This window comes from Canis lupus, chromosome 2 (genome assembly GCF_048164855.1).
Source record: "Canis lupus baileyi chromosome 2, mCanLup2.hap1, whole genome shotgun sequence".
In the NCBI taxonomy this organism is placed as follows: domain Eukaryota; kingdom Metazoa; phylum Chordata; class Mammalia; order Carnivora; family Canidae; genus Canis; species Canis lupus.
This window is the reverse complement of record NC_132839.1, coordinates 24,618,961-24,634,358: the sequence shown is the minus strand read 5'-3', so window position 1 is coordinate 24,634,358 and position 15,398 is coordinate 24,618,961. Positions and strand designations below refer to the sequence as shown.

The following is a 15,398-nucleotide window of genomic DNA, read 5'->3' as shown; positions in this document are numbered from 1 at the left end:
GCTTGGGATGAGGTCAAGCATGGAGACTATGACTGGCTTTCTAGCAATGTTAAAAAAAGTATTTTAGCAATAGGAAAAAATTACAAAATTCTGCACTAAGCAAAGCCTTAAAATTATTCTTTTAATCTTTTACTTTCTCTCTAGCAAAGAAACTGGTTTATGTTTATCTCATACACAGTTGCTAAATCCACAGACAAGAAAACCAAACACTTGTCTTTACTGTAACAGTTTCCTTAAGTGTTTGGATGAGATAACCATCCAGCATCCAGGTGAATATAAATATTTGATGGCTTCTCGTGGGATTTTCCACATGTCAACTCACATTTATAGTCACAGAAGAGTATCCTAGAAACTACTGTTAGACCTTTATACTGAAATTAATTTCTGGTTAGAAATCCTATGTTAGAAACTAGCACTAATTTCAGTAAAAAAGCCACATTCAGCCTTTCCCAAATCAACTATTAGACCAAGTCTTACTGAAAACAATCACAGCAATTAATGAAATTAATAAAAGACCTTGGAGGCAGGATAAAAATGTAAAAGAGAAAAATAGTAGAATTGAATCCTCAAAAGAAAAGCATGAGGTAGTACTTAAAAATTACCCCAAATACATTCAGTGAAGTGTTTGTGTTTTTTTAAGATAATGTTTGTATATTTCAATAATGTATTATTAAAAGAGATCATAGAATCATGATCCTGGGATAACTTTGTTAATAACACTGAAAACAATGTTATGAGAATAGTCTAAGAGGATGACTGGAGGTCCTATGAGATATAGGTCCCAGTCACCTCGCTGGTCTGGCTCCCAGTCATTCCTAAGAATACCAAATAGTCTGGGCAACAACTAAGGCTAATTCTTCCAGAAGTTTCCCAAGTTTCTCATCTTTGCATTTGTCATCAAGCATTTTGCTTAAAATGTTCCCCTCTAATAACTTTGCTGGTGAACTACACTTCCATTCCAGCCAATTTTAAAAGCTATTTTAGCTGTGAAATCTGATCCCTGGACTCAAAGTGACCTATCCTCCTGTTGCTACCTATTGCACTTTATTCTCTTCTTATGATGAATATTTACTGCATTGTGTAATGGCTACTGATGTAGGTGTTTTATAATTCTTTTTCAAATAGAAGTATCTCAAGGGCAGGTTTTTTTTTTAATTTTTGGGCCACAGACAAAGGGGGAGATTAGCCTCTGGGGGTTAGGAATAGCTTTTAAAAGATGCTCAATAATAATTGGTTAAATGGAACATCCTAGTGGTCTTTTCTACTCTGTGATTCTGTCTTTATGCAAAGCCACAAAGAGCTTATTGTTGATCTATCACATCTAAAAACCTAGTATTGATATGGTATCATAAATTTCAACTTGGTATTTATTATACCTTTACAGATTCCCATTTTGCACCCTTATAAAGAAAAATCAATTCATAAGTTATTTGCTGTAAGCATAAGGAAAGCTATACTCCTAAAAGGCCAATTCCTAATTATGCAAGCATTACTTACATTACTCATAATTTTCAAATAATAAAACATAGGGTTCTCTTTTTCCCATACTAAGTAAGGTGATTTATCAAATTATACATTGAAGGAAAGAAATTTTTGAAAAATTAAAAGCTGACAGCTAAATTGCCCCCAGTTTGCATATTCAAGCACAAGCAGAAAAAATCCTGACATAAAAATAATAGATCAGGATTTATTGGACATCTTGATAATGTTATTAATGACTAAAATGATAGAGGAATATTCAGGAACTTAGAAGTCTGATTTTTGCATGTAGCCTCTGAATTGTCTATAAGATTTTATAACTTCTACATAGCTCTTATTATAAGGTAGACACTTTTCTTAAGAGTCTTACAAGTTTAATTCGTTTAATTTGAACAAAGCCTCTTCCAAGTTGGTACTATTACTACCCTGATAAGGCTACTAAGGCATTAACAGGTTAAGCAACTTGCCCAAAGTAGCAGAGATAGTAAAAAGAAGAACCAGGATTGAATTCAGTCTGGCTGAGTTCTTAACCAAAATACAATGACACAATCTCTTAAAGAATGTGTTACCACAGTTCTAAGAAAGCATGCTCAGCATGTGACAAACACTGTAATTAAAGGTATTATTATAATTACTATTATATCTCCAGGTTCATTTATTGTTTCAAAATACTCATCCCCATATATGTAACAGGCACAGTTTAATTTGAACACAGACACTGGACCATGGAGAATGCATGGGATGAAACCTCAGATTTAACACCTGTCTGCCTGCCTTTGAGCAGAAATCTATGACCTTGGTCTAGTCATTACATTTATCACAGAATCACTTTTCTATTTAACATTGAGATTGGTATTAGCTCAACTGTTTATTTCAAGGTTATTACAAGAATAATATGTATATTAGCATTTTAATGAATAGAGTACTCTAAAAATACAAGACATTATTAAAGAGAGAGGGTGAGGAAAAAAATGTCCTTGGCATTATGGTGATTGGTAAACCACATAAAAAGACTATCTGCCCACCTCCTTTAATGTTCATTACGTTTGATAGCCAGCATGCCTGGTTGTGAGGTGAGCCTTACTACAGAACTGTGGGGTCACGACACCATTCTGAAGAACAACAGAGCTCAGCCTCTATCACTTAATAATTAGTGATACTAATAATTACTCAAAGGTCAGAACATGTTCTAGGATGTACCCTGGTATATCCATTGCCTGGGGGAGTCAAAGCCACTGATTGAAAGAGAGTTGAACGGACACAAACAGTATTTGCCCTGTTGAAAATGTTTGGTAGCTACTATGTCAATAAGTAACAGCAATGAGTTCTCTACTCAATCCCTCTCCATGATCTGGATGAAGCACTTGGGTTCTGATTTCTCAATTAAAATCTTGCCAGATAAAAGTCTTGTGGAGATTTTGCAACATGTCAAAAAAAGAAGGGGCTAATTCTTATTTGAAATTTGCTATTGGGATGCCTGGGTAGCTCAGCAGTTGAGCATCTGTCTTTGGCTCAGGGCTCAGGGCATGATCCCGGGAGTCCAGGGATCAAGTCCCACATCGACTTCTCTGTGAGGAGTCTGCTTCAATTTTCCAAGGGTTAGCACCAAAGAAAACACCCTAAGACTGGCTCCATCTTTTGCTGACGAACCAAAATTGTATCCTCCTTACTTTATTTTCCAAGCCTTATTTAAAATAAAATAAAGAGAACAATAAATACTGATTGTTGTGCATTTTAAATCATAGTTTGGTGAGTTTTATACTTTCAAAGGGAAAAATTTAATATATTCCAAAGAGGAATCTGCCCAAATTCTCACTCATTATATGACTCATTTAAAAATTATGTGTTGTCACTGTACTTTAAATAACATGGATTACAGAATCTGCCTCCACATAAATACTCTGATTTAGACAAACTGTCTTAGAGTACAAAGTTACCTTGAGGTGTCGTCCAATTTTCCTATGGCTTCAGGCACTGTGGCCAAATAAACCTTCGCACAATGACAGCCACTTGAAGCTCCTTGAGTAAAGATTTCATGCCTTCCATTTCATTGTAGTAACCGTAACAAATAGCCTGATTTTAGCACACTGTAGGTCCCAATAAAGATCTGGTGATTAATTACTTTATCTAACTTATGAACATTAAATATACTACAGGATTTCTAATAGTCGTAAAAAATAAGTTTCAATCTATCAAGACATTTCTTTGCAATGAATTTGTAATGTGTTATTCATCTCTTTCTCTTCATTCTATTTTCAACTAACGGTTAGAGGAAAGATAAGAGCAAATGCTCTATGATTCAGCCAATAGGCTTTCAGTTTCCACAGAGTACTATTAATCATTTTCTCACTTCCTACCTTTATCTAACCTTCTTAGAATTTATTTATCCAGTTATCTTACTCTACTTTCTTTAGAGCCGTTATTTACTACCTTCCTGACTAATCTTTCTAGCTGGCTATATCCAGGACAAAACCAATGTACATGCTATTCACTTTTCTTCCTGATGATGGCATTCAGCAACTCAATCTAAAGATAATTCCTTTTTTCATTGTTTTCTTTCTCTTGTAGTCAAAAGAAGAACAATTGCTCATTTTCCAGCAACATGTCAATTTCCCTGACATGATAAAATATTAAAACCTTGTCATGATTGCTCAAAAGCAATGTTACTTTTTGGGGCACATGGGTGGTTCAGTTGGTTAAGTGTCTGACCCTTGATTTCCTCTCAGGATCTTAGGGTCTTGAGATCAACCTGAGTTGGGCTTTGCGTTCAGCGGGTAATCTGCTTAAGGTTCTTTCCCTCCACCCCTCTCCATACTCATAGGCACTCTCTTTCTCTTTCTTAAATAAGAAAATCTTCTAAAAAAATTTTTTTAAATAATGTTATTTCTAATGTTAATTTTAAACCATTAATCAAATATGTAATTAACTGGATTAAAAAGAAACAATATAAATAACTGTTAGAATCAAGAAAAGAGATTCATGTTGAAAATTAATAAAGAAGAGAAAACCATATAACTATAGGAAAAGTCTTAGGATTGTTGGGCATTTTTTAACTGTTTTATGTCATCTATGAGTCCCCTATAAACCTCTTTTTCATGAAAGTACTCAACCTGGAAGGGAAAATTTTTCGAGAAGTTAATGATAAATTTGCCACTTAACCTATTACTTTAAAACAGCAATTTTCAGTTTCATAAATGTGTGGAAATTTACATTTTGGCAGTGTCAGAACTGACTTCATGCCATTCCATTTGGAATCTGAATAAAAGAACAACTTAATGTCATTTTCCATTTTTACTTTTCTAATTTTTCAATATATTTCCTAAAATGAACAGAAAATGATCAAGTTTTTCCCTTTTTAAGAGAGCTTTCACTTTTTCCTCCCTTATAAAAAAACAGATCTACCTTCATAGATAGTAACACAAAAATACATATCTACAAACATATTTACATGTTCATTAATGTTTTGCATTGCCAATAAAAACTGTTAACTTTAAAAAATTAAAAAGTAAAAGAAAAGCAACTAACATTTTATGGTAGACTGTAAAACCACCCACAAATTCTTTTTTCCCTTCTTGCATCTTAACCTTTTCAATGTGACGTGGTCAGTCCTTCTACCAAAACTGTTGTTAGCTAAAATGACATAAACTGGGAATGGAAAAGTGCTTATAATTTTGGCCTGATCTTTCTAACTGCTCTTTCCTTTCCACCACCACATAAGGAAGCCTGATCTAGTAGAGACAAGTTTTCATGTTCCCTTACCATGTTCCACTACCCAGTACCAGACAATCAAAACACCTTTACTCTCAATTGAGAGATAAATGGTTGTTTAAACCCACTAAATTTGTAACGATTTGTTAAGCAGAAAAGCACAGTGATGCACACTATCACTTCATTCACCAAAGTATTTAACCCCAAGCTGCAGAAAGGGTATACTCCTAGAAAGAAAAAAGACGATGGTTAAAATGGTATATATCAGTATTTCTTTTAACAGTTTACACTTCTTTTCTTATAAATAAAAACTTTACCACAAATTGGTTCTTATCATTCTTCTGGGCTAGAGAGGAGTTCTGTAACTTGACATTTACTATGATTCTTTGATGTTCTCTATTTTGTGGGGCTTTTTTTTAAGTTACTATATGATTATTAGGGCTTGAAATTCCAAGGTAATAAATTCTATCATTATAATTAACAAAAAAAGTAGAATTATTTTATTTATTTATTTATTTATTTATTTATTTATTTATTTATTTAATATTATTTATTTTGAGAGAGTGTATGTGGGGAAGAGGGAGAGAGAGAGAACCTTAAGTAGACTCTCTGCTGAGCATGGAGCCTAATGCTGTGCTCCATCTCAGGATTCCAAGATCATGACCTGAGCTGGCATCAACAGTTGGATGCTCACCTACTGAGCCACCCAGGTGATCTTAAAGTAGAAACATTTTAAAATTAAGAAGAGAATTGTTTATAAGGTATGCTATAGAAATATTTACATATGTAAAACAAAATTAAGTTTCTATAGTATATACAAAATAAATGGCAAAAATTTACCCTTAAATCATTAACTCTGCCATCTTAACTGTACAATTCTATTTGTTTACAGGAACACATATTAATCCTTCTTATTATCAGAAAAGTTAAATGAATATAACTCTGAAAATGAAATCCCCTGAGTCTAGTTGACTGGGAAATTTCTTAGCAATCATCCATGGCTAGCAGTTTTTGAGATACTATTTTAGTCTATGCAAAATAGCTCTCATTATGATAATTTCTAGAAATATGGATTCAATCATAAGATATCCTTCCTTAGTCCAAGAAGTAATCTTAAGGGGGGAAAATCTGACAACTACTCATAATTTTATCTAACATATAAATAATTTACCTGAAATTTATCAAATCTCTCATTTTGCAACCAAAGTTTAGAAATCTAAAAATAGCCTTGCTCTACCCAAGAGATCTACTTAAAGCTTGTTAACATTCTGGTATTTCATGATCACTAACAAGAGTCCTTTAGAGAGTGTCAGCCTCTATTATGCTACTTGATGTTCTGACAGTGATCACCTTCTAAAAGGTAAACATGAATACAGCTATTCATGGGGTAAGATACACAGTGCAAACTGTTTTTTTTTTTAATCATGAGACTTTATGTTTCTGGCATAAATGTAACCAATGTCTTATAACAAAATGGAAGTAGGAGGACAAATTATCAGTGATGAGATCTGAGGGCCACAAATTTAAAAGAACCTGCGTTCTTGGAAAAGGAATACCAATTACCAAAGGAAATAAGTTTGAATAGAATATGATAGAAGAGGACAGGAGAAGACAGAACAGGATGAAGCACCTTTATGTTTATTAATTTTTCTAAATGAGAAAACCTGGTCAGAAGCCAATGCCACTACGAGAGGATAAAAAGGAAGAATTACAAATGACATAATCCACTGCCTTAGCTACCCTATATTGAACTACTCTCATCACACAAGCACCCGGAATTTTTTTCTAAAAGTGACAATGGATTTTAAATTACTACCAAATGCCAATGTTTATGTCCTTTGGTTTCAGACTGATAGTTTTAAAAGATTAAATGCACCCAGATATTACTGAAATATTAATATGAGTCATCTAGTATAGCTTATTCTTAGTAAAACACAAGCTTAAATTTTATGGCATATTTCTGAATCATAATGACATTACAATTGCATCTTAAAGGAAAAACTTCTCTTGGTTCAAACTCCTCTTTCAAGTTACATCCTCTCTCCCTATACTGACGTAATGAATTTGCCTCAGTTCCACTCTCTGTTCAAACACCAACCAACTTCTTGGTCTTTTCTAATAATCCTTCCTAAAAATATACCTCCTCTTATTCTCCCTCATAGTGTCTTTTTCTTTATAGAACTTACCGTGATAAGCATGATGGTTTACTCTCTAATTACCCATTTAATTAGGATATCTATACAGGCAAAGCCTATTTTTCAGGGGTTATATCCTTAGTGCCAAGAATAGTGTCTGGCATAGAGTATATATTCAATAAATATTTGATGGATAAACAAATTTAAAAAAATGGTTGAATGTTATAACTGTTTTTTTAATTAAAGACAATTTTGGGGTGCAGTTTTAAGTTCACAGCACAAGAGGGAAAATTACAGTGCTTTCCCATATAGTTCCTGACCCCCACATATGCATAATGTCTCCCCATTATTAAAATTCCTCACCAGAATGGTGCATTTATTACAATTGATGAACCTACATTTATACATCATAATTATCCAAAGCCCACAGTTTGCAGCAGGGTTCACTCTTGGTATTGTGTATTGGATGGATTCAGGTAAATGTATAACGACATGTATTCATCATTATAATATCATGTAGAGTATTTTCACTGCCCTACAATCCTCTGTGCTCTGACTACTGTTTTTAATGTCAAATTCCACTTGTTTATTACAGGTTTATAGAAAAATGATTGACATGTATATAGATTAACCTTGCATTGTAAATCCTGTTATAATTGCTTATTAACTCCAGAATTTTTCTGGTTGATTCTTTAAGATTTCTATCTACATAGATGATCATATCATCCAGGAAAATGTAGTTTTATTTTTCCTTCCCAAAATGTATACTTTATTTTCTTTCCTTGACTTATTACATTGGCTAGTAATTCCAGTACAATGTTATACCCTCTAATTCCAGCCACATCATTGCAAATGGCAAGATTTCATTCTTTTTAATGGCTGAGTAATACTCCATTGTGTGTGTATGTGTGTGTGTGTGTACATACATATACAGATACTATATCTTTGTTATCCATTCATCTGTTGATGGACATCTGGGCTCTTTCCATATTTTGGTTATTATGAAGATTGCTGCTATAAACATTGGGGTGCATGTGCCCCTTCAAATCACTATTTTTAATAGTTTTTTTTTTATCAAGTTGAGGAAGTTTCCCTGTATTCCTAGCCACTTTTGAAAGGTCTTATATCTATATCTTCCATGTGCCACAATCTAGCTCTTTCTCCACAACTCCAGCAAAACTGGTGTTTGCATTATTATCTATCAGCTACATGTAATCCATGTAAATGTTTATCTTGGTCAACTTCCCCACCATATTTGATACTGCTGATCACACATTCCTTGAAATGTGATTTACCCCTAACTTTTGAGGTGCAATGCTTTTCTGGTTTCTCTTTCATCTTTCTGACCATTCCTTCTCAGACTCCTTTATAGGTTTGACTTTCTCTACCTATTGCTTAATTACTGATGAGCTTCTTCGCAGTTTCCATTCCTTGGTTTTCTTTTAAAAATTCTGCTTGTGGGCAGCCTGGGTGGCTCAGCGGTTTAGCGCCACCTTCAGCCCAGGGCCTGATCCTAGAGACCCAGGATCGAGTCCCAGATCGGGCTTTCTGCATGGATCCTGCTTCTGTCTCTGCCTGTTTCTCTGCCTCTCTCTATGTCTCTCATTAATAAATAAATAAAATCTTAAAAAAAAATAAAAATAAATAAAAATTCTGCTTGTGGGCTGATTTATATACATTCCCTAAATATCAGTAACTATCTATATAATTATAACTTACAAATCTAAGCCTGGTTTCTTAACTAATACCTAGCAAATTCCTCCAATTCAATATGTGAAATACTCAACTCATTTACTCCTCTCTTTCTCCACACTCCTTTTACTCAGTAATCCCAACAGTCACCAATTGTATACTATTGGTGTACAATATATCTAAATATCTAAAGTCACTATTGTATCCTTTGAATAATTATAGGTTATCTCTTTTCCATTCCCTTTGTTGTCCAAGCCAAATCACCATGTCTCACCTGGTTTCTGCAGGAGACTTCAAATTGTTCCCCTGCCTTACTGTGTTCCTTTTTTCCCCATGTTGTCATATTGTAATGACAATGATCTTCTAAAAGTACAACTCCTCTGCATGTCTCTTAGTATAAAGTCCATATTCCTTAAAACATCAGGCAGAATCTGTCACCACTATCTCCTCCAGATGCATTGGGCCACTATGTGTCTTCCTTTTAAACTCCAGCCACATTGAGTTTCTTGCAGCTCATGGAAGGATTTTTATCTCTGATCTTTTCTTAAGTTTATTTTTTTTAAAGATTTTATTTATTAATTCATGATAGACAGAGAGAGAGAGAGAGAGAGAGAGAGAGGCAGAGACACAGGCAGAGGGAGAAGCAGACTCCATGCCGGAAGCCCGACGTGGGACTCGATCCCGGGACTCCAGGATCACACTCTGGGCCAAAGGCAGGCACCAAACCGCCGAGCCACCCAGGGATACCCCTATCTCTGATCTTTTCTAAATATTATTTCTTCTGTCCAAATACTTTTATCTTTCATCTTTCTAGATTGGAATTAATTTTTATAATCACGTGAGAAGATTACTTTTTCAGGTAAGCATACATTCCCTGACATCTAGCTTAAGATAAGACACCTGCTATATATTCTTATGACTCCATATGCTTCGGCTATCACACCACCCACCATATTCATCTATTTATTTATCTGCTTTCCTAGCTAGACAATAATTTCTGTAAATTTGTTTACCATTACATTCCACCAGATATGTAACTATTACTTAGCAAGTACTCAATAGATATATAAAAATACATGAAAACTAAGATTTTTTTTAAAGTCAATCACTTATTTTGTTCTCTTTGATTACATTAATATACTATATATTTGAGTTGTAAAAGCTTGTAATTGCTATTATTTTATTGTATTAATCTGATAGCACACAGAGGGGAATTATGCCATGTAACTTAGATAATCTAATAATTTCCAAATTTTTAACAAACTCTACAATATTCACTGGTAATAGCAATTTCTGTATGAAATAAATGTGTCAACATTTGGCTCCAAATTACCCAGTGCCATCCAGGAATGTGAGCAGGTGGAAAGAAATTTGGGGCTTAACCACACGGTGGTCTGTCTATAAGTCCCCTGGAGAAAAAAAGATAGCATGTAGTGAACATCTGTGCAAACATTGGTTAATCTGGCTGATGTCTTCAAATTGGAGGATATGCAGTAGATTCTTTTTCCCTTTCCTTTAATCATGGAGATATTTTCCTAATGCCTTTTGTAGTCCTAAAAAGTGAGTTATAATAACTCTAAGAGGCTGAGAACATTGAAGTGTGGAAGTATGTCTGAATAGAGAGATGTGTGTAGGAAAGAAAGAGAGATGGGTAAATGATGGATATTAGAGTATAGAGACAGATCAAGAATTATATCTAAGAAAAATAATGTTGTCTAGTGAATGAAGTTCACAAACCTGAGCACATCAATTTCTCCAAGCTTTCACACATAATATGGCAATGTAGGTGATACGAGGATTGATTGCAAATGCGAGAAAGAATTTTGTGCTTATCTGTCACTAGATGCTTTGGGAGGGAAAAATAAAAGTACAAAATTGGGTGAGGATCTTTTTGAAAAAAGTAGCATCAAGAACTTAAAACAAAGTTACTAAAAGTGATGAGGTTTGAGGTAAAATCAAAAAGTGATTTTTATCTCTAAGAATAGTACATATTTGAAATTCTCTTTCCTAGATGTACTACAAAGAAGAGATTATCTGATTGTAGAGTGAACAGAATAAAAATAATTTTTAGAATTAAGATCAAAACCAAACTTTTTCTAAGAAAATATAGAAAAGATATTTTTTCTTTTGGAAAGTAAGAATAAGAGATTTAGAATTCATATAATCACAAAACTTATATAGCTTAAAGGTTAGAAGAAAGCTTGGCCACATCTCCATCTTTGAGGAGATTAATGTGTAAGTAAAAATACATCGATGGCAACAACTAAAATCTTCTATCTTTTAAGATATTACATTAAAACACCTATAGCTTTTTTTAGTGGGAGAGTGTATAAAATACTAATACACTTTATGCTTTCTGAACTGGTGCTACCTAAAGGTTAGGAAAAAACAACAGAAATGTCCCACCAAAGGAGTATACTTTTTCAAACTAAAAATGCAGGATGGTTTTAAATGATCTAATGTTTCATATATTTTGTCCCAATAAGTAGTCTTAAAAATATGAAAAAAGAAACTCAGGTAGGCTAGATATTAAAAGCATTGCTACTGGGATACCTGGGTGGCTCAGCGGTTGAGTGTCTGCCTTTGGCTCAGGACATGATCCCAGGATCTGGGATCGAGTCCCACATTGGCTCCCTGAGGGGAGCCTGCTTCTCCCTCTGCCTGTGTCTCTGCCTCTCTCTGTGTGTCTCTCATGAATAAATAAATAAAATCTTTAAAAAAAGCATTGCTACTAAAAAATTTTTAAATAAAAAAAATAAAAGCATTGCTACCAAATGTTTGTATTTAATAACTATTCAGTACTCCCTTATTACATGAAAGTTGAGAAAGAAGTAGTAGAAAGTAAGGTAATATATGTATGTCCTAAGAGGTATCTAACCTAGATTGTTTGATTTCCCCGTATTTTCTCACTTAAAAAATTATAATACACAATATAGCAATATATTATATAATATATAATATATGTATATATTATATAATATCACAATATAGCAAACTTGCATTCAAGAAACTATGGATATTTTTAAAACTTTGAGGGCACTTGTTTTCTATTATTTTAATGTTATAAAACCAAGATATTAAATTAGAATTGGTGTAACTAATATGCTATGCAAATAACAAAGCAAATAAAAATGGATATATTTCTTCCAAGATATGGATATATTTCTTATAAGAATATATACCATGGAAGAATGTGGTTGCTTAAAACACACACTAAAAAATAGAACTTAAGATAAAATACTATAACTGCATTATTTCTGAATATCATATTCAGATATAATATATAATAATGAATATGAGGAAAACTTAATTCTATGATCATGTGATTCTCCAGTCTCACTGAACTACATAGAATATGGCAGTATATTTAAAGTGTTGTTGCCCTAGTCTTATTCCTCTGATAAAATGATAAAAATTGAATTAATTTAAAAATATGCACCAAAGAATTCAAGTATTTACTTAAAAAATCTATGAAGATACTGATTTCTAAATTATTTAAAGACATTTGCCTCTTTGATTCCAGATTTGGCTCTTAGAAAATAGCAACAAAAACATTATATACTACAAATGTAAGGCACTGTCAGTTTGGGGTTAGCGGGCTTAAATATAACACTAAAGTTTTATTCTATTCATCTCTTCCTGTTAGCAATATTTACGACTATAATTTTCTCCAGAGATATAGACTTTCCTGAGAATATGGTTCTCATATTAAACTCTGAAACTCACTGTACATATTTGGAGACTGGGTCAAAGTGGCTAAAAAAGTTTTATTTCAGTGGCACTGTATCAAACACCCTACACTAGCAGTGAGTTAATAAAAGCCTTAGAAGAGAATTATATTTGAAATGGATTAAATGAACAAGGTAACTTTCTGTAATAATATAATTGTTTCAGATGTAATACATTCATACTAATGTTATTTAAAAATATGAGAAAACACATTTAACAAATAGAACACACTAAAATCCAATAACTAGTGGTCAAAAATGGTAAGTTAATAGTTTTAATTATTCTTTCTTTCATTCATTCAATAGTTGTTGTGCTTCTATTATGCATAAAGGTACTAGGTTAGTTGTATTAGGTACAATGATGCATAACTCAAACTGATCCCTTACTATAGTTCTCTTCTTCAAAACTGTTTTTCAAAAGCCATCAAAACCTCTGAGGTTTCCAAGGTTTATGCTGGTTGACAAAAATTTAACTCAAAACATGTTTAGTTTTCCTATATTGAACAGATAGATATAGTCTACTTTTTATTTTTCTTGGCACTGATATGAAACAAATATAGAAATTTTTTCAAATTTAATCATGGTATTACCTTTAGTCAGAGAGAAAAATCTCTATACAAGTTAAAACAGTGCTAAATTATTTGAAGTACGGCCATATCTTAATGGGAACAATTTGGAAATTATGAAGTTACCCTGAATCCATAACTACATATGCCAATGAAGTACTCCACAGATGAAAGAAAATTTGAAACATGATCAATGACTAATCAATATTTGCAAAGTTTTTGAGAAGACTCTGAAGAACAGCACAGACTCTGAAACATCATCTTTAATTTATTTATAGTCTTAGAAAAGTAATGGTTAAAAGAGCTACAAAATACTGGTATTATCAGTCACTAAAATAAGTTCTATATTATTTAGAGTGGCTAATTTAAATAAATTGACTAGGGACTTATTTTTAAGTAAGAATGAAATTTTAAATGTATATCAATATTAGAGAGATAAAAGTGTATTATATTCAAGTAATACTTGTAGTAACTTTGAAGTATACTGTTATTCACTAAAACATTTTAAAATTATTTGGGAATACCACTAATACAAATATAATTTAATTATAAAATAGATATTATAAAATTGAGAGTACTACAGAGGGGTAAATTGATTCACAGTATACAGAAATCTTATACAGAATACCCATACCTCACCACACCAAATTTGTCAGTCACTCATGCATACAAAGAGAATAACAACTGAAATGCTTAAATCTTGCACTTACCAACCTCCACAACACTAGAACAGTTGGGATCTGTGAAGCCATCTGGACATTCGCAGGAAAAGGAATTGTCAGACAATCCTGACAAACAAACACCTCCATTTTCACATGGATTGGGATCACAGATATCACCTGAGAAATAAAGAAATAGATAATGAATTTTCATTTGTCTTAGGCATCAAAATGCACTATTTCATACTCCATCTTCCTTTGGTAAAGCCATCATACTGCTTAGATTTATAAATAAGGTATGCAAGACCCATTTGAAACCATGTGCTTTTATAAGAGAAATGATATATAACATAAAATTAAATTTTCTAATTCATATATTGCTTACTGAATAACATACTAAAAGTCATTAACTTAGTTTGGGGTTCTTTCATTGCATATAAATGAAATATGCCTGATTTGTTAAAGACTAACTGAAATATATCTGGTAGACTGATTTATTAATTACTACAATAAAAAAGCTTTCTAAACTCACACGTTTAACTCTGTAAATTCTCTTACTAAAGGGGTGGGCTTTATTTCTGGATCCCTAGAATCTGGGCTTGCCCATGTGACTTGCTTTGACCAACAGGATGTTAGCAGACTTGTAGCCAGCATAAGTGTATAAAAGCACTTGAATATTTCTTTTTTTTAATTTAAATTTTATTTATTCATAAGAAACAGAAAGAGAGAGGCAGAGACATAGAGCGAGAAGCAGGCTCCATGCAGGGAGCCTGATACGGGACTCGATCCCAGGACCCCGGGGTCACGCCCTAGGCCAAAGGCAAACGCTCAACCGCTGAGCCACCGAGGAGCCCCTCACTTGAATATTTCTACTTGGAACACTGTCAGGGCCATGAGAATAAATTCAGGCTAGCTTGCTTGAGAGAAGTGAGAGAAACATCGAGGAATAAGAAAGAAACTGCCACAGAGAAATAAGCTGTGCCCTAACAAAAACCTATAATATGTGGCCTTGGCTTTGGTACTGGATGGTAGATGGAACCTTGAATGGTACTGGAAAGGATGGCTATAGGAGGCTGGAAAAACATGAGGCTATCCTATATTACATAGAGAAAAGGAGTTGGTAAGGCTGTCCCCTGAGAAAACTTTCGTGACAGAAAATATAACTAATGACTGTTATAAATGAGTAATGAGATTTCCAGGCAGAATGTTAAAGTGTCAATTGGTTCTTAACAGTTGCACTGATAAAGTATTACAAGAAAGAGATGTGATAAATAAAGAACTGATGAGTTTGAAAGTAAAGGAATACAGAGAGACCAGAATTTGATATAACCAACCAACCAACCAAGCAACAACAACCCAAAAAACAACAACAACAACAACAACAACAACAACAAAAACAAACAAACAAAAAAAAAACCACTCAATGCCAGC

General features: G+C 33.3%; 1 protein-coding gene across 2 annotated transcripts in view; it reads right to left on the bottom strand.

Annotated features, from left to right (window-relative positions):
* The window catches only part of EDIL3 (EGF like repeats and discoidin domains 3), a 393,058-nt gene that overhangs the window by 259,505 nt on the left and 118,155 nt on the right, over nucleotides 1-15,398 (bottom strand). For both annotated transcript variants that reach the window (XM_072792939.1, XM_072792940.1), the window contains exon 2: nucleotides 14,019-14,147. In XM_072792939.1, the coding sequence (XP_072649040.1) occupies nucleotides 14,019-14,147 (129 nt within the window). The remainder of the gene's footprint in view (nucleotides 1-14,018; nucleotides 14,148-15,398) is intronic.